Source organism: Candida margitis (genome assembly GCF_024628925.1).
Source record: "Candida margitis strain CBS 14175 chromosome Unknown scaffold16, whole genome shotgun sequence".
Lineage (NCBI taxonomy): Eukaryota > Fungi > Ascomycota > Pichiomycetes > Serinales > Debaryomycetaceae > Lodderomyces > Lodderomyces margitis.
Window position 1 is genome coordinate 1 of NW_026261824.1, and position 18,552 is coordinate 18,552.

The window sequence follows — 18,552 nt, forward strand, 5'->3', positions numbered from 1 at the left end:
TAGGGCTGTACTGGTTTCTGTAGACTGGTGAATGTCCCTCTTCTTCTGAATTGGGGAGAGCAATTGCTTTGGAAATTAATCGGGGATCAAGGGGTAATGTTTCCTTGAGCATTTCATATATGCGCTCAGGCGACTCCTGAATCAAGGACATGGTTTGACTGTTTTAACTGGCACTTGATGGATGGAGTTCAATTAAAACTGTGGTAAGAAAAAAAGAATGTTCTGCTTTCAATAGATAAGGGGAATCTGAATTCAATTTATAGTTGTAATCAATGTCTCCTTACTTACCCCTCAATTTGAACAAAATAGAATGTGACCCAACAACAAAGCTATTTAGCCGAAGGTATCTAAAGGAAAGCTAAGTTTTTTTGCCCCATTTTGTACTATTGTTGATGATATGTTGATAATTCTTTTATTTTCACAAGTAAATAATTTTTTGATTTGGCATATGGATTATAATCGTTCTATATCATTTGTTGTTTATTCTCATAATACTGATAGATGTCTTCCATATGTAAATTTTTATTCTTTTTTATTTTGTCTTATTTTGTGAAATTTAAAGTACTTTTTGAGGGGTTTCAATTTTGTGAGTAGCTTCGGAGTTAAAAAGCAGACAACTAACTAGGCTATAAATGAGAGACCTTGAATTGATGGTAGTGGCATACTATTTGTATCAAGAAGAAAAGTCCCATTGGGGGTAAAGTTGACAAGAAAAGCCATGGCTTGTCTCATTCAGGGTTAGAGTTTGTAACACGTGGCACTTCTGGGTTTGCATAGCATAACTCCGGTGGGTAGCTGTTATCCCCGCTCCATTTTGTCGAACTACAAACGAAGCTCCTAGATTAATCGTTAGAACATACTATAATGCAGTAGTGCAATAAAGAGCAGCTGAGTAGATACTCCCTTTTAGGTAACAAAATGGGCTTACGTGTATTGTAATGTTATGTGTACTATTTTTACAATTAAGTGGTGGGGATAGAAAAAGCGGAGATTAATGCCACTGCCGAAAAATCTAATGCTTTCATGAGTGGGGATAAAATCTCTACAACTCGTTTTAAAAACACTGATTAGATCTAATTTAGATAACACTGTATAAATAACGTATAAAGTCTATAATTTATCAGTCCTGATAAGTGAACCTTCGTCATACAACTTGTCCAAAGTATCTTTAAAGTACTTGGTACAAATTGGTCTTTTGATCTTCATGGTAGGTGTGATTAAATTCTTCTCCACTGACAATGGCTCAATATCAACCTCAATGTTGTGCAATTTCTCAAACCCTTGCAACGAGTTACCGAGGGACTTGTTCATATCAAGCAACAATTCACGCTTGCGCTTTGGATCTTGGAAGAATCTAACCAAATCAGCTTGATCATTGATCGTTTCACCGTGTCTTTGCTTGATGTACAGAGTGATGGAGACTGGGTCCAATCCAACTACACCAACCAAGTGAGTTCTCAAAGAATCACCATGAACAAACATTTGGGCAATGTATGGGAAACAACTCAAATAAGTGTTTTCAATTCTTTCTGGTGTAACATATTCACCCTGGGCCAATTTGAAAAAGTTCTTGACTCTGTCAATGATATAAGTACGTCCATTCTTTGAATCGATACGAGCCACATCACCAGTGTAAAACCAGCCATCTTCATCAAATGATTTAGCAGTTTCTTCTGGATTCTTGTAGTACCCTTTGAAAATTTGTGGTCCACGTACTAGCAATTCACCTCTTGGACCACCTTCATCTTTGGAGGTGTATCCCATTGCTGGCAAGTCTCTTGTTCTACATTCAGTGGTGACACAAATTGGTCCACATGAACTTGCTTCTGTTTCAAACATAGAACTGGCCATGATACCAGCAAAAGTCTCACTCATACCATAACCTTGACCAGCACCGACATTCAACGAAGCCTTCAAAAACTTGATGGTCTCTGGACTAATTGGAGCTGATCCTGACATCAAGACTTTAAGGTTCTTCATTCCCAATTTCTTACGCAACAATCCCAAAACTCTATCGTACAATAAATGTGGAGGGTTTGTATACTCGTTGGCTGGGTCACCTTGAGAAGCCAACTTGGCATTGACAGCCCTGGTGAACAAGTTCTTTAAAATTGGCTTCTCGTCATTGTTAATTGTTTGAGCCTTGATCCCGGCTTCCAATTTGGTCAACACTCTTGGAACCAATGCCAAAAAATCAGGTTCCAAAACTTGAATATCTTCCAATAAGGTCAATGGTGAAGGACCCTGTGGGAATCCAATGGCAGCACCGGCAGTCACTCCAAACTGAACATCCAATCTTTCGTATATATGAGCTAATGGTAAAAAGGAGTAAAACACGGAATCGGCATTGGGTAATGCTATCACAGAATACACGAATGTGACACCAGCAACTGCATTTTGGTGCGTTAAGAGAACACCTTTTGGGTTTGCGCCAGTAGTACCAGAAGTGAAAGTAATAGTAAACTCGGTCTCTGGTTTTGGTGGAATTGGATCCAATGGGTTAATTTCACCAAGCTTTTCAACCTGGGTATAGTCAAACAACGAAATGTTGTGATCGTGACAATAATTCTTCAACGAAGCATCCTCAGTAGTCAAATCATCCATAGAAACAAGACAAATCAAGTTGCTCAACTCTTCTGGATTCTGCTTCTTTAATTCAACCAAACCTTTAACTTTGTCCTTGGAGCACAAAACGACTGGACATTCAGTGAGATTCAAGATATATTTACTGGTATCAGGACCCAAGGTGTCGTACAATGCTGTGTTTTTGATGGAATAAGCAATTGAGGTCAAATCAGCAAGTGCCCATTCGGGTCTATTATGAGCAAAAATGGTCAAAACAAAAGATTCATCACTTAAAGGGTCGTACTTCAATTTCTTGTGGGCATCACTGTCAGTTTTATAAGGATTATTTTGTAAAACAAAAAACAAACCAGAACCCAAATTGTTTCTTCTTTGTCTAACAGTGTTGTAGTCCTGCCAAATGTATTTACCAAACGTACCGTCGCCATTCCTAACTCTTTTTCCAAAGGCACGCTTGTGTCCATTGTTTGCCACGGAAAGTTCAAACGATTCGTACAAAGTATTGATTCCGGGATAAGGAACAGATTTCAACTCTTTCTGCGAGTATGCGTTTCTGTAAACTGGTGAAAACCCCTCCTTTTCTGAACCAGGGAGTGGAAGTGCAATACTGGTGATGCTTTGGTCGAGTGGGAAACTCTCTGTAATGGTTTTCCAGACTTGTTCTGGTTTCTCTTTGAATAATGGGGCCATGATTGCCGAAGAATGAGATTAGTAAAGTTGTAGTTGTAGTTTCAGTTTCAGTTTGAAAGTTTTGAACAAAACAAGCTTTTCTTCTTTCCTCTCTTTGTAAAATATATTATTACAAGACGAGTTCAAGAGCTAAAAATTGAAAAATTTTATGTATATAATGGCGGTGGCATTTGTTATAAATATTCTCTCTTTTATTGATACCTATATATCTCCTCCACACGACCTTTTCTCTTTTTTTTGTGGAGAAAGTTTATCTTCCTCGGCAAGGAAAAACATAAACCTCATAACCAACGATAGCGTAACAAGTTTCCACTACTTACCTAACCAATTGTTTAATAATAAACCGGACAAAGGAAAAATAAAATAAAATAAAATTAAATTTCCACACCAGATTTAGTCTAAAAAGTCCATGCACAGTGTATGTTATACAAAGTCCGAATCTGTGGTCCGCATAAATCCGTACCAAATTTTGCTAGTCAGCGAAATACTTCACCTTCCCCACCTTGACCTTCTGTATCTGCCCGACTAACTCGATTCCCTCTGTTCGTACCCACTTAAAGTGAGACCACTTTATTGACCTTCTGTTGTTAGAACTGAATTTATGTAAAGGGTGAGGCGTGGAAAAGCGGAAATAGCTTACACTAGAATATTCCCTTTGTTGGTAAGTTTTCCTTTAATGAGCAACGCGTAACCCCTCATCGCTACCGATTACGTTTTGATGAAAACGTTTTCAATGAGTGGGTCGGTAGAATTTCGGCTCTTCTCTTATTGTTTTTTTCGCTTTGTTTACATCCAGAACAAATCTAGCCGCAAAAGCTCCCGACATCCGAGTTTTCACAACAGAGGTGGTTACGAGTTCATATCAAATTGCAAATCGACCCGACAAGGGAAGAGTGGATGCTAGAAACTACCACGATAGTTCAAGGGTTTCATCCAGTTCGCTATACACCCGGCTATCCATATGACGCGTTGCAACGCCACGATTTTGTGTTCTTTGTCCCCACAAAATAATCAAAAGCGACCATATACGGAATGTAAATGCGCAGCTCATCTATCTATATCTATTGCTTTATTTTCGTATATATCCTGAGGAAGCAGAGAAACCCTCTGCTTGGATGCAGCTTTCAAAGCAGTTTCTAACCTCCTTTGATGCTAAACGTCAATTTCATTTACTACTCTATAAACTTAGATATACTTGTATGGATTCATAATTCCAGCCGGGTCGTAGTGTTGCTTGATTTGCTTCAACAAGGTAATCTCAGTTGGATTCTTGGAATATCCAATGTAATTCTTCTTTTGGAATCCCAATCCATGTTCAGCTGAGATTGAACCCTTTTTGGAAGAGACCCACTCATAAACAAATGGTTCCAATACGGACTCCACTTCTGGTGTGTACTTACGTACGCAGACGTTAAGGTGCAAGTTTCCGTCACCAATGTGTCCGTACCCAATAGCTGAAACTACTGGCTTTTCAGCATCTTCAAAGTCAACCAAGTTGGCTGCAGCTAATTTTTCATTAGCAGCTTCAACCAAACCGTACAAGTCCATCAATGGGATTGAAACGTCATACTTGTAAACACCTCCATTCATAGCACTTGCCTCCGGAATACTCTCTCTCCAAGTCCATAAGCTTTGTACTTGCGACTCGTCTTGAGCAACAATACCATCTTCAACCAAGCCACTCTCCATTGCATTTCCTAAAAAGGTTTCCAACTTCTCATCATCGTGATCTTTATTGGAGCCTGATGTTTCTATCAATATATAGAATGGATATTCGCCACTTTCAATTGGATGTTCAAGACCTAAATGCTGCTTTGTCAATTTTTGCGATTTCAAATCCATAAATTCAAATGCTGACAAGATTTCACCCAACTCTTTTCTCGATTCAACAAACGCTTTCTGCACTGTTTCATAGTCCTTGACAGCAAGGAAAGCGACATTTGTGGCTTGTGGTCTTGATGGGCAAAGGATCGAAACACCAGTAATAATTCCCAAGGTACCTTCAGATCCTATGAATAATTGCTTCAAATCGTATCCAGTATTGTCCTTACGCAAGGAGTGCATAGAATCATAAATGGTACCATCGGGTAACACCGCTTCTAATCCCAAAACACTACCATGCAAAGATCCATATCTCAACAATCTCAACCCACCTGCATTACAGGCAACATTTCCACCAATCTCACATGAACCCTTGGCACCTAAATCCAAAGGAAAGATGTACCCTTGTTCCAGTAAGTATTGGTCAGCATTTTCTAAAATAACACCAGCGTCGACTTTCAAAATACCACTGACTGGATCAAACGATCTGATCTTGCTTAATGAAGATAAGGATATGATAATTTCATCAAAAATAGGGTTGGATCCACCAACCAATCCAGTATTGCCACCTTGAGGTACAACAGCTAAACTGTTTTCATTACAGTACTTTAAAATCTCTGCAACCTGTTCTGTGGTTTTAGGTTTAAGTAATAAATTAGATTGTCCACGGTACTTTCTCATCCAATCTTCATTGTAGAATAACAAGTCATCGGCATCGGTAACAATGCTGCTCTCAGGCAAGACTGATTTGAAAAACTCCAAATCTGAAGAGTCAAGCTTCTTGAACTTTGGATCTCGTTGGACTTTGGCTGAGTATGTGTCGGCAGTGAGTGGAACTGATTTGACAGTGGAGTAGCTTGCTGTGGGATATGCTAAATGGAAAGCCTTTGCTGCAGGTCTTAATCTTCTAACTAGAAGGTTTGCTGATGTACTTAGCAATCTTCTCTGCATTGTGTTCTCTTTGTTGGATGAGGTCAGAAGTTGCACAATTTTTCAAAATCAAAAATTTTTTTTTATTTATTTTGCTCTTACATGCAGGTTGGTGATTAGCCGCTGTAAACGGGTGCAAATCTGCAACACTAACAGAGTAGTTCATGCAAAAGAGGTGGAGCTGTGCTGATAACTTATAATAGAGACTGGTCATCTGTAGCTGAAATGGCGTTTATCTAATCAATTTCGATTAATTGGATGCGTTTTTACCATGAAAATAGCAAGCCAATCGAAGAACAACTAACCGAGAGAAGGGACTTCCCCTCCACTATAAGCTTTTGACTATTAACTTACAATTTGTAAACGTAAATGAGTGCTCTTTGGAGCTTCCTTTTGATGGCTCTGTCTGAACCGAGAACCCGGTTCAAGTATAGCGAGAAGCGAACAGCAGTGCATTAATTGTTAATTTGTTCACTCCACTTGGTGATAAAAGCACAACTTCAACGCCTCATTCTTATTATCAAACTATACATGCAACTTAGTACTTTCAATATTAAGCTTTCTTCTTTTTCTTGTCTAGCAATGATAAAGTGAAATTTTTAGTTATCTAAATTGGAGGAGGAAAAAAAATAAATCATCAATTTATCATCTGAAAATTGAGTCGAGGAAAAGATCCCCTTGTTTGTTAATTTATCTACGAGCAAATACAGCTACTTTGATAGCAGCTTATTGTACCATCGTAAAAGCACTATTCGCCAATCCAGGAACGCCCCCTTTTTTTTATCATGATGAAGTTGTTGTTATCATTGGTCTTTCTACTACAGACAGTTTGGTCTTTTCAGTTCCCGTTTGCTATTCCAAATCTATTCAGTTCCCCACTGTACCAACATGCACATTACTCCAAATTAGATCCAGATGACCAACCAATTGATTTGTTACAATACAAAGATGATGTGGTGATCAGAGTTTCTTATGCCAGTTCCCCACCTTTAAAAGAGTTTCTCGCCAACCCAAAAGAAGTCCAATTTAACAAATGGGGCAAGAACAGTAATCAACATACTATTGATATACAAATTGAAGAGGAAGAGCTTGTTAAATTGATTGAAAAGTTCCCTTCCTTGGAATACCACACGATTATCGAGGATTTACCCCAACACATTTATGAGACTTTCCCGGTATCTGAGCAACAAGTTATCACACAAGATGAGGATTTCCACGTTCAATCAGAGTTGTTCTTCAAAGAGTACCGTGATTTAGCTACTATTAATTCGTGGTTGAACTTGTTGCAGGCCACTTATCCTGAGGTGGTTAAAATTGAGGAAATTGGAGACACTTTTGAACACAGAAAGCTCAATGTTGTTCACTTTTCTGTGCCAAATGATGATATAGAACACCATAACAAGAAAACTATTGTAATTACTGGTGGTGTTCATGCTCGAGAATGGATTTCGGTGTCAAGCACCTTGTACATGATTTACCAATTGGTCAAGCTCTACGGCACCTGGCCCAATTCAAAAATATTAACTCAGTTGAATTTCTTGTTCATTCCGGTAACAAACCCTGACGGATATGAGTATACTTGGACAACTGACAGATTGTGGCGTAAAAACCGCCAAGAAACACCAATTCCAAGATGTTTTGGTATTGATATTGACCATTCTTATGGGTACCATTGGACCAAGTCTTCTGATTGGGCTTGTGGTGAAGAATATAGCGGCGAATTTCCTTTCGAAGCGTTTGAATCTCGCTTGTGGGATGAGTATTTGAACAACACCAATAAAGATCACACAATTTATGGCTATATTGACTTACACTCATATTCACAAGAAATCTTATACCCTTATGCATACTCATGCGAGCAACAACCAAGAGATGAAGAGAATTTGATTGAATTGGCTTGGGGTATTGCTAAATCGATTAGAATGAAGCTGGGCTCCAATTACAATGTCTTACCTGCGTGTATCGACAAAGATTCAGATTTGTTGCCTGATTTAGGAGCAGGTTCTGCATTGGACTACATGTACCATAATCGGGCATTTTGGGCATATCAGTTCAAATTGCGGGATACTGGTGGCCATGGTTTTTTGTTACCTGCTAAGTACATTGAACCAGTTGGAGATGAGATTGTTTCTGCTATATTGTATTTTTGTAAGTTTATACTTAGTGATGATCGTTAAAATGGACGTTATGTGGTCAAAGAGTTGAGAAGGTACACGATATTTTTAGGATTTTTTAAAAATTTTATTGTGTTATAAAAAAACATTATACTTTGTAAGGACGATAGATTTCGAAATGTTAGCAATTTGCGTTAGGCAGGGGAAGCATCAGCAATAACTAGACAATTGTGCACATAGAACCGACGAATCCTCCTGTAACATTTCTGACCCAGTTGTCCTTTCAAGCATCCTTTTTACAAATGGTTGAAGGGGTGTTGGAGTTGTTGTTAGTTTGTTGAACAACCATTTTGTTAATTGAACTTTATTTTGTTTGATGATGAGTTGAAGATACTTTACAAAATGCTGGCAAAAACTGTCCTCTTCTATAATCTTTTGAATTGTTAGCACCGGTATTCAGAGTTGATTTTCAACACGTTTCTCAACCACTTTGTAAACTGTTGTCCTCATCCAATTAAAGGTTGGTGTTTTATGTTGTGGGACAAAAACTAGTATGAAGTAGGTGCTCACCTGATTTAGTCGTTGCAGTTTCAGGAGGGGTGCTAGCTGTTACGACTATTCTTGAAGTAATAAAATGCCCCGCCTAAGAAGAACGGACGAAAATTTTACGCAAATCTTATTTTTTGCAACAATTTTGTGCTCCTCCTTACGCCCAAACAACAAGCGGAAAATGTTGGGAAAAAGTCAAATGCATAGCATTTTCAAAACTTTCCCACCAACCCCTATGTTTCAAAATTACCCACGCGGAGTCAAAATCCAAACTTTACCTCGGTAGAAGGAGTCCACATTTCCATTGTCATGTCCTAAAGGGGAAAGAATTTTAAACAAGCTGCTCTTGTGGAATGTACTGGAGTTGACAAAGGGTGACGAAGTATTGAAAGTGGTCTGCGAATTGGAAACATTTAAAGATAGAAGCTTAAAATCAGAAGCATTTGACCAGTAATTAAAGTTTCAAAACATGCAACCTCACCCAGTATGTTAAGCTTTAACTCAATGCTTTGAAAGGAAATATAACAAGCTCGGAAGGAATTCAGATTAACACAAATATCTAAATATTTCCCTCCTTAATCCTAGTTCATCTTTTCTTCTACACTAGATAAACAAGCAACTTTAAACCAACTAATTAACTAACCAACAATGGCTGCTCAACAAACAAACAACAACTCCAACACTGCTTCATCTGCTGGTAAGAAAAACGCTGGAAAGGATAACTGGGTCGCTGCAGTTCCTGGTGGATTCGTTGGATCCATGTGCACTATCTTCTAAATGAAGGAAGCAGACGCTACGAGCAGACACTAGTTTTAACTACTGTTTTTATTCGCTTTTCTGGTTTCGTGTTGCTTCTGTCCTGTTCAAAACAGTATTGATCTATACTGAATTAAATGAATTTCCTTATTGGTAAAAGTGTATAGTTTAAATACATGTTTTTGATGTCTTAAAATTGCATATAGAGCCGCTCTATTCTCAGTATCGGTATAAACCTCAGCATTGGTTCAAGTTATTCCGGACCCCCACGTCGGATTTTGAAAAAAAAAAAAAACGCATTCGGACCCTCCACTTTTTTAAAGCGCGGCATTGTGCTGAAAAATTTTGGAACTTTCTTTTGTTCAACCTCACCATTCCATACCCATTAATGAGAGTTGTTGTACAGAAGGTCAAGAATGCCTCTGTCACAGTTGATGAGAAGGTAATATCATCGTATGTAATCAGTTGCTTAAACTCTGCATTGCACACACTTCATATACTAATCTTACAACAGAATCGGCAAGGGTCTTATGATCCTAGTAGGTATTTCAACATCCGATACCAAAGATGACGTTTTGAAACTAACCAAAAAACTTCTTTCATTGCGTATATTTGAAGACATGACCCAGCCAGCAGAAACCGCCACCAAATGGTACGGAAAGCCATGGAGCAAATCTATAACTGATATTCAAGGTGAAATATTGTCCGTTTCCCAATTCACATTGTACGGAACGATCAAAAAGGGAACAAAGCCTGACTTCCATAAAGCTGCTAAGGGGGAAGGTGCAAAGGAACTATACGATACATTGTTAGATGAATTGAGGAAAGGATTGGGCCAAGAAAAGGTGAAAGATGGTGAGTTTGGTGCCATGATGGATGTAGCGTTGGTCAATGACGGACCTGTAACCATAGTCTGGGATACTCAAGAGAATACCTTATAGGTGGACTTTCAGTCGAGGCGAGCTGTTTTAGAGCATGGACAGGGTATTTCCTGAAATGACATCTACACACAGTTCTTACTTCTATGGGTATCGGTTAGGAGTGCATACTATCTCCTCTGCTGAATTGTTTTAGACAATCTCATTTCCAACAAAACTTCTCTGCCGGGTGTATCTTGCTTCACCAACTCAATAAATAATCCGTTATAGAAACTCTACAATTTTCGAAAAAATTTTAAAAAAGTCATATTGAGATAGTTCTTTGCTATATAAAGAAAACCTGTGTCAAGGTCATATTCAACGGTGGAAGAATTGAAGGAGAAAAGTAAAACAGCGTTAACTTTGGCATCAGCAATGATTAAACTACTGTGCACATGGATCCAACGAATCCACCAGGAACTGCAGCGACCCAGTTATCCTTTCCAGCGTTTTTCTTACCAGCAGATGAAGCAGTGTTGGAGTTGTTGTTTGTTTGTTGAGCAGCCATTGCTAAGTATAGTTTGTTTGTTTTTTGTTGTTTGATGTAGAGCAAAGATGATTGAGAAGGAATAGATGGTGAGTTTCTAGCCCTTTTATATGCTCTTGTGAATCTCTTCATGTTAATTTTTTACTCAATATCCGTTTCTAAAGAAAAGCAAAACCTACTCCTCATTTCTACCCGGAACTTAAGTACCTCAAACTCGAATCACTGATTTCAATGGTAAAAATAACCATGGCTTTCCCTCAAAACTTTATCGACATTTGAATTGCAGAAAATTTGCAAAAATACATTGCCATTTTCGAACAGTACAATAAGCATTTAAATTAAGATTTTGTTTGATCTAACATACACTTTTCTATCTTGAAAAATGACAATAAGAGATAAAAGACAAGAAGTGAAGCATTTGACTCAAGATCTTGTTTTGAAACGAAACTTTACAAGAGTATTCCGTGGCTTTGAAATAGTCATGGATGCGATTTACTGCTTTGCATTTACATTTTTTTGTTTCTTTTCTTATTTTTCTTTTTTGCAGCAACTGATGAAACTTTATTACCATATCGGGACGTCACAATGGCTGCAAAAAGAACGAAATCACACAGCAAAATTTTTAAACTTCTTCAGTTCAGCATCATGAAACAAGTTTGAATATCTTGAAACTAGTTTCTGCAATTTCTAAAACTTGCTTTTTTAAGTTTAAAATTGGGAAAACAGTGATAGCTTCGACCCTCTGATTGATCACATTAAGCTCGTTGCAGCTTTTTCAAATCTGTTTCACGCTATAAAATTAAAACAAAGCTTTGAGACTTCGATTAGTTTGTCTTCCCTTCCACATTATATGATCTTAAAGGGGAAATTTCAAGTTTAGAAAGTGACAAACTTTTGCAATTTTGAACGATATTGCAACAGCCTAAAGCAGTAACTACTCCTTGAAATTTTCTTTACATGAGGAGAATTCAAGCATTAAAAGAGATAGCAGCCTTAAGCCGGTGTATGAGATTCCAGTTCTTGCTAACACTGATTACATGTACTACTTGAGAGGCTCAACCAATTTGCAGCCCCTATTTTCACCATTGAGCTAACTTTTAACATGTCTGAGTAAATGTTGAAAAGGATATAAAAGGGCTATATATTCGCCATCTTCTGAAAAACTACTCTTCTCTTGTTCTACAACAAACAAACTATACTTAGCAATGGCTGCTCAACAAACAAACAACAACTCCAACACTGCTTCATCTGCTGGTAAGAAAAACGCTGGAAAGGATAACTGGGTCGCTGCAGTTCCTGGTGGATTCGTTGGATCCATGTGCACAATCGTCTAATGGTTTTCCAACAAAGATCTTTTCGTTGCCGCTTCTTCTGAATTATACTTTTTTCGCTGATCCTTTGATATGAAGTATCAAAGAATATATAGGATCCGAATATACATCTATGCCCCTTATTTCCAAATACAATTGTAGTTCAGGTATTATATTACATTATTCTAACGTCTAAATCCAAAATCATTACAAACCGTTACTTACACACGAAAATGGCTTACCATACAAACTTTCTTCGTAAGACCATATGATACTTTGAATAGTGGCATACAATCCGGGACCTAAAATGTAAAATCCCAATGCAAATATTATAGCATTTAGCACATATTCTCCCTTTTGTATAAAGCTTGATCTCGTAAACAACTCAACCAAATTTATACGTATACCTTCCTGTTTATAGTAGTACAATTTCCTCAATTTGAAGTATGCCAACGCCCAAAAGATGAACCCAAAGAAACAATCGAAAAGCGACGACATCAAACTCAATAAATCGCTAAAGAATGGAATCACTTCAGCGATAACAAAGGCAATAGCCCATAATCCACCGTTGAGACCAGCCCATACACCCCATCCCAATACAGTATTTTCGTTTCTGTGTACACTTGCCTTGTTGAAAATCTGTTGAAACAAAAACTGGGAGGAGACATTACTGTACAACGACCCAAGGAACAAAACGGTTGGCAAGGCAAAACTAAACGAAATCTTTTTGAAATTAGCAGTCAATGCACCAAATGCCGGTGCAACCATATATGCATTTCCAACGTATACGTAAATAATGGAACCAGCCAAAGCAAAAGTGATTAATTCACAAATTGTGACCACAACCAAAGCCTTACGGAAATCTCTAGGTTGTTTCATCTGGGAAATGAATGATGGGTATGTGATTTGCCCCACAAATGTATAAACAATGTTCAAGACTGCTGACATGATGTTGACGTAATTCTCACCCTTTTGTGGCCATGCATGCCATACAACTGGAGTGGCTGGATCATACTTGTTGGGGTGACTTTGAACTCCAGCAAAGATCATGGCAAGGACGACGGCAATAAACATAGTTATGGCTGAAAAGTAGCCAACACCAGATAAGTGACTAAATGTTCTTGGTAAAGAAAGCAAAAAACAAATTATTGCTGTAACCACTCCAAACACCACTGAACAAATGGTGGTGTTATCACTAATTGTATTCCAGTACTTGGCACCAACCAACACATGTAACGCCTGAATTAAAGTGTTGTTGAGTAAAAAAGCAACTGCAGTGGCGTACCAAACCCACCTCTTCCCGAATATCAAGTGTTGTCCAATATCACAAACATTGGTCAAATGGGGGTAGGCAGCACAGTAATCGCTGATAATTAAGCCAGTGTATAAACACAACAATGACACAATGACAGTGACGATCAAGCCTAGACCTAAACCCAACACCGAATATGACCAAGGGAACGACATAATAGCAAGACAAATATATTCACTAAACAAAAGCCCGGCGGTTTTTTGCCATGAACAATTACGGTAATTTATCGAATGTTCACTCTCTTCTTCAATCTCCTTTTTCAAAAAGGATTCGGGGTCAAACGATGAAATATCGGAGTTCTCTTCCACCTCCGTCTTGGAATGGGCAGAGCCTTTGGGAGATAAAGACATTTGGTTCTCTGTGAAATAATTCAATTGGTTAGCTGGAATAAAGCTTTATTTCGAAGCTGATATTTTTATTGCGGATTATCTATATCTTATATACTGACAAAAGAGATCTTCTTCGACTTTATTCATTCCCACCCCATTGTTTCTCGTCGCCTTAGCTGTAACGGGGCAGAGGAGATTCAAATTGCCACATTTAATTAAAACCCAAATTGCTTAAGGGACCATGCATGAAATAAGAAAAAGAAAGAAAAGAAAATTATCAATAAACAATACAATTGTACTGCATATGGGAAACTGGAAAAGTGTTTTACATTTAATTTGTATTTGTGTATAGATTTCTCAAAAATTTCTTCTTCTTCTGTACAGGGCGTTTCTATTCTTGGTGTATCTGTCTTTTGGTGGATTTCGGGGTGACAGGGACAAGAAAAGAAGCTCTTAACCATTGCGTTGGTTCATGGGTACTTCTTACTGGAACTCGTGGATCTCTGGCTCTGGTGAATGTAAGGAGGTATAACCTCGGTCAAAAAGAGTTACTCCCTGTGCAGTCAATAGTGGGGAACTATGGACTCTGTTGATATCTCTACAATGTTTCGGCGTTTAGATAATGTTGTCTGTCTCTTGCAATGACGTGATTGATTGCTGCGAATGCCACAATTTCTTTAATTAATTTAAGAGTTTCTTTTTTCTTCTGAGTCTTAAACTTTAACCGCCCATACATATCATAACCAACAATTTCACTCTTGGAACAATAAAGCACGGAGAAACACAACATGCACTTTGAAGAAACGGTCTATTCAGAATAGCAAGCAGTACCAATAGGACTAGAAATACGATAAGTGTAAGAAATGAAGTCACTTACGATACATTGCCCTTTTATTTTCTTTTCTTGGTATTGCTTTCAAATAAACATCCTTTTTTTGTCTTTTTCTTGTCGAGGTTTATCGATTCATCAATTACACCAGCTCATGTGGATAAATCGACCTATAGTGAACTCTTCCACTGCTCCACATTTCGTATCATCTGAGGGATAGATACATGAAATTTGGACGCTAGCCGTATATGCAGTACTCTCTTAAAATACGCACCAGCACTTATGCAAAACCTACATAGAGCTTCCACAAGAAACACTTTCTCGGTTAGTCAATTGTTCTCTTCTTTGTTGTCATCACCCAATTAAGCTCAGTGGGTAAACCCACATCTTTTCAAATATATTATGTTTAAATTCTGCCGTAAATCAATACATTCCCGGAAATTAGTACAAATTTTAGAGTTAAATTTTGGTTTGTGCTCGTTCTTCTTTTAATTAGTCTATAATCAGTTTTCAACTGTGGCTCATATGTGGCCGATTGCTAATTTGAATTAACGATTAGCTCCACTCTGATTGCAAACAGTTTCGCCAACAAAGAGGACAAAATAGTCGCCTCGTATTCGATTCAATAAGCAAATTGAGTCCGTTTCCGGGCTCTTCTCTTGCCCGTGCTCTAGACCTATACTATGTATTACGTAAAACAGCCGACACTGTTTCCCAAGATGCTGATACGCTACTCAGAGCTTAGCAATAGAGTATTAAAACGCCTGTTGTGAAAAATGCTAATTTTGGAAAATCCTTTTGCAAGCAAATGTTGGCCAATTTGAGTTTTCAGAGTGATCAAAGGTGAATCCCACCCCACATTATATCGAACAACCGTAATGAATCTTGTTGATCAAAAGTCTTTCTCACTATGGCAAACTTTTAGTCCTTCACAGCCATTACTTTAGACTCAACTGGTAGCTCCATTTCCATATTACTACTTGCAATTTTTTTATTGGCTAAACCATTTTCGTCGTTTGCGCACTACCATGTTAAAAGAAAAACATTTCTTTCAATTATCAAAAGTCATTGGCTAAGTTCACCTTCAGTTCATCGAAAGACCAACCAACCAACAAAACACACACACACACAAACACACCACATCCAAGCCATGTCAGGAGGACCAGTACCAGTGTGGAAAAAATACACCAGTAGGCCAACCGGAATATGGGAGAAATTGAGGGAACTTTTAGTATTGGCTCCCAATAGATCATCAGGAAATATGTTTGTTCCATTATACAGAAACCCACCACCAGGTTCAAGAATAGCCGAAGCCAAGGCTTACGAAGACCCAATAACAATCCCAGCTGGTGATATAAAGGGAAACCCATACTTTAAGCGAGATTTCAGAAGAAATTATCCTCAAGTGCATGGATTCAACCAAACTAAATTATCGGGGTTATTGCAATTGGGCAATAGTGAACACCCTAGAATATCAGTTGGTGAGAAAGGAACTAAAGAGTTGAGCACATTTGAAGGTGGGAATATCGTTAGTTTAACTTCGACTTTGAGTAAATTACCCGAAAACGTAATCAAGGGAGAAATCTTGGGTAAACAAGGTGAACCCATTGTGGCTCCAAGTTTGAATAAATTCAAATGGGAAATATTACCAGAGAGTGTTCATGGAATGTATACTGATGAATATCCATGTCGTATATTTACTGATACAAAGGTTAAAACTGTATCATCATCGTCATCAGCTTGAACATTTTAGATAGATAGGTTTCACAGTTTTTCTCAAGAATATATAACTGGTCTTATTGAAAACTGAGGGAATATTTCTGGTAGAGCGTATAATCCAAACCAGCAGGATAAATAACTGATGGAGTACTTGTAGTTGTAGTTTTGCCCTGATGTAATGGTCCTTTGACTTTGTACATGGGTATTTAGTGTGTTCAACGTTTCACAAGGATGGATTTGGAACCACGGCTGATGTAATAAATGATGGTCAATGATTGATAAATCAACTAGTCTGTTCAAGACTAAATTCGATGACTCCTTGAGTGACTGATCTAATTCATCAATATTGAAATCTAGTTTGTCATTGATGTAGAATCGAAAGGAAAAAATGGGCACCTGGTAAAACTTGTCATAGGATATGGTAAATTCTAACCTCGTATCATCCTGGCCAATGGTCAGACTGGCAAACATGTATCTTTCCTCATTCACTTGTTTTACTTCGGCAACAACAACTTTGAATCTAACTGTCGACTGTAGGTTATCTAATAGAAAATCTTTGAATTGGTCAATGGCACAGTTGAATTCTTGACTGGTTAGGATGTTCATCTCACATGTTGTCATCTTCAACATCCAATCTTCATAGTGTGAAGTCAGCTGCGCAAAAGGTTCCCCGCTACTAAGCAGTTGCATTTATAAATTAATACCGAACAAAAAATTTACACTAACCTTTTAAAACATTGAATCAAAGGATTAATTCATTATGAAACGCCTATATACTTACTGTATACTTAAACCAAACCATCCCCCAACACTATAATACTTCTCGCTCCTGAGCTTGTCTGTCTTAGGCCCTACACATACACTATCCGCCTCCCCTCTCTCTATCTCTCCACACACGCACTCCTCTTCTACTTGCTACTCTTTTCCTTGCTCTTCTTTAACCCTTCGCTGGGTTTCGGAGTACTCTCATTCAAAAGCCCGCTCTTACCATTGGCAAAAATCTGGGCATTGCTAGCACTTATACTATTCCTTACCGACATTTCCTTCATTCGTTCAGCACTAGGGTGTCTAGAAGGGATACCATCACCAACGCCCCCGCCTAACCCAGATACATTCTTCAATGCACCACCTTTCTGCTTTTGCATAGCATAATCGCCGCTATCGAAATATTTCTTATCGTGGAATTTAGAACTTAAAATCTGTTGTGTTGATGGTAACTTGCCATACATTTTATAAATCTTCAATTCTTGCGGTGATAATTTAGACAAATCAATATGTTGAGTGTTTTTTGGCTCCGCCAATGGATCGTCATCTGCATACTTCTCGGTCATGTTGTGCTACTCTGTCTATCTGGTTGTGTATGTGTATGTTAATAATATGTAATCTATGTTGTATATGGGGGAAGCTTTATCAAAGGAACACGCAGTCGTCGTAAATGTTCAGAGTCACTTACATAGCAAAAAAAAGTATTCTAAAAGTATTGGTGTATGGATGTGTGGGGACTATCATAATTTATCGCTACCAGATGCGTGTTTTATATTCAAGATTGATGTGAGTAATGGGAATTGAGTAATCACCAAGATGACAAGATCGACCAAGTAGATTACAAAGTCGTATAGTTCCAAAGGAATTGGAATCAACTTGAACGGAAGTTTGTTGACATATAATTGGAACTTGACATTATCCTGCGAATTCAAGAATTTTTCATCAAAAGTAATGCCAAAGAACTGATAGTCGATTCGAAGGTATATATCTAACTGATTGTGATCAATTAAGCTGGCATCACTGATCAACTCCCCTGTCTTTATGTATTCGTGAGATATCCTGAAATCAAACGGCAGTGTAGCAGGCCAACACAATTTGACATTCAACAAATCTTTATTATCCATTACTGAATCATTATAATTATTCAATCGTACAAGGATGGTCTGTGGTAGTTGTGTAACGCTATCATAGGGCAGCGACACCACATTGGACCGTTTCATGCCAATTTCTAGCTCATCATAAATTGTGGCAATGGGGTAATCGAGCAATACCGATAGACTTGAATTGATCCGATGCCAGTTGCGTTGAATTTGATCTGATTCGTTCATTGGCTGAGGATGTGATGGAATGTCATAATATTGGGGAATCTTAAGTAGGTACGTTTCCGTATTGGCTAAACATGCTGGAATAATGAGGTATAATAGAACTAGCCAAAACATTG

The 18,552-nt window shown here is 38.1% G+C and overlaps 10 protein-coding genes across 10 annotated transcripts; 3 read left to right on the forward strand and 7 right to left on the reverse strand. All coding sequences in view use genetic code 12, as the record gives it.

Moving 5' to 3' along the window:
- Positions 1-1,110: 1,110 nt before the first annotated feature.
- On the reverse strand, positions 1,111-3,273 carry FAA21 (medium-chain fatty acid-CoA ligase; the record flags this gene model as incomplete). The annotated part of the gene is made up of 1 exon (XM_051815439.1): positions 1,111-3,273. The coding sequence occupies one exon, from the start codon at positions 3,271-3,273 to the stop codon at positions 1,111-1,113; it is 2,163 nt and encodes a 720-aa protein (XP_051671017.1).
- A 1,185-nt stretch (positions 3,274-4,458) lies between these two features.
- Positions 4,459-6,045, reverse strand: AIP2 (D-lactate dehydrogenase; the record flags this gene model as incomplete). The annotated part of the gene is made up of 1 exon (XM_051815440.1): positions 4,459-6,045. The coding sequence occupies one exon, from the start codon at positions 6,043-6,045 to the stop codon at positions 4,459-4,461; it is 1,587 nt and encodes a 528-aa protein (XP_051671018.1).
- Positions 6,046-6,809: 764 nt separating this feature from the next.
- On the forward strand, positions 6,810-8,201 carry ECM14 (putative metallocarboxypeptidase; the record flags this gene model as incomplete). Its single annotated transcript, XM_051815441.1, has 1 exon — positions 6,810-8,201. The coding sequence occupies one exon, from the start codon at positions 6,810-6,812 to the stop codon at positions 8,199-8,201; it is 1,392 nt and encodes a 463-aa protein (XP_051671019.1).
- A 1,134-nt stretch (positions 8,202-9,335) lies between these two features.
- Positions 9,336-10,384, forward strand: CANMA_003282 (D-aminoacyl-tRNA deacylase; the record flags this gene model as incomplete). The annotated part of the gene is made up of 2 exons (XM_051815442.1): positions 9,336-9,429; positions 9,984-10,384. The coding sequence occupies 2 exons, from the start codon at positions 9,336-9,338 to the stop codon at positions 10,382-10,384; spliced, it is 495 nt and encodes a 164-aa protein (XP_051671020.1).
- A 355-nt stretch (positions 10,385-10,739) lies between these two features.
- Positions 10,740-10,979, reverse strand: CANMA_003283 (uncharacterized protein; the record flags this gene model as incomplete). The annotated part of the gene is made up of 1 exon (XM_051815443.1): positions 10,740-10,979. One exon carries the CDS (start codon positions 10,977-10,979, stop codon positions 10,740-10,742), a length of 240 nt encoding a protein of 79 aa, XP_051671021.1.
- A 1,385-nt stretch (positions 10,980-12,364) lies between these two features.
- Positions 12,365-13,819, reverse strand: CANMA_003284 (uncharacterized protein; the record flags this gene model as incomplete). The annotated part of the gene is made up of 1 exon (XM_051815444.1): positions 12,365-13,819. The coding sequence occupies one exon, from the start codon at positions 13,817-13,819 to the stop codon at positions 12,365-12,367; it is 1,455 nt and encodes a 484-aa protein (XP_051671022.1).
- Positions 13,820-15,777: 1,958 nt separating this feature from the next.
- Positions 15,778-16,371, forward strand: NUO2 (Nuo2p; the record flags this gene model as incomplete). The annotated part of the gene is made up of 1 exon (XM_051815445.1): positions 15,778-16,371. The coding sequence occupies one exon, from the start codon at positions 15,778-15,780 to the stop codon at positions 16,369-16,371; it is 594 nt and encodes a 197-aa protein (XP_051671023.1).
- Positions 16,372-16,403: 32 nt separating this feature from the next.
- CANMA_003286 (uncharacterized protein) lies at positions 16,404-17,036 on the reverse strand (the record flags this gene model as incomplete). Its single annotated transcript, XM_051815447.1, has 1 exon — positions 16,404-17,036. The coding sequence occupies one exon, from the start codon at positions 17,034-17,036 to the stop codon at positions 16,404-16,406; it is 633 nt and encodes a 210-aa protein (XP_051671024.1).
- A 218-nt stretch (positions 17,037-17,254) lies between these two features.
- CANMA_003287 (phosphatase regulator) lies at positions 17,255-17,677 on the reverse strand (the record flags this gene model as incomplete). The annotated part of the gene is made up of 1 exon (XM_051815448.1): positions 17,255-17,677. The coding sequence occupies one exon, from the start codon at positions 17,675-17,677 to the stop codon at positions 17,255-17,257; it is 423 nt and encodes a 140-aa protein (XP_051671025.1).
- A 174-nt stretch (positions 17,678-17,851) lies between these two features.
- On the reverse strand, positions 17,852-18,550 carry CANMA_003288 (uncharacterized protein; the record flags this gene model as incomplete). Its single annotated transcript, XM_051815449.1, has 1 exon — positions 17,852-18,550. The coding sequence occupies one exon, from the start codon at positions 18,548-18,550 to the stop codon at positions 17,852-17,854; it is 699 nt and encodes a 232-aa protein (XP_051671026.1).
- Between the last annotated feature and the right edge of the window lie 2 nt (positions 18,551-18,552).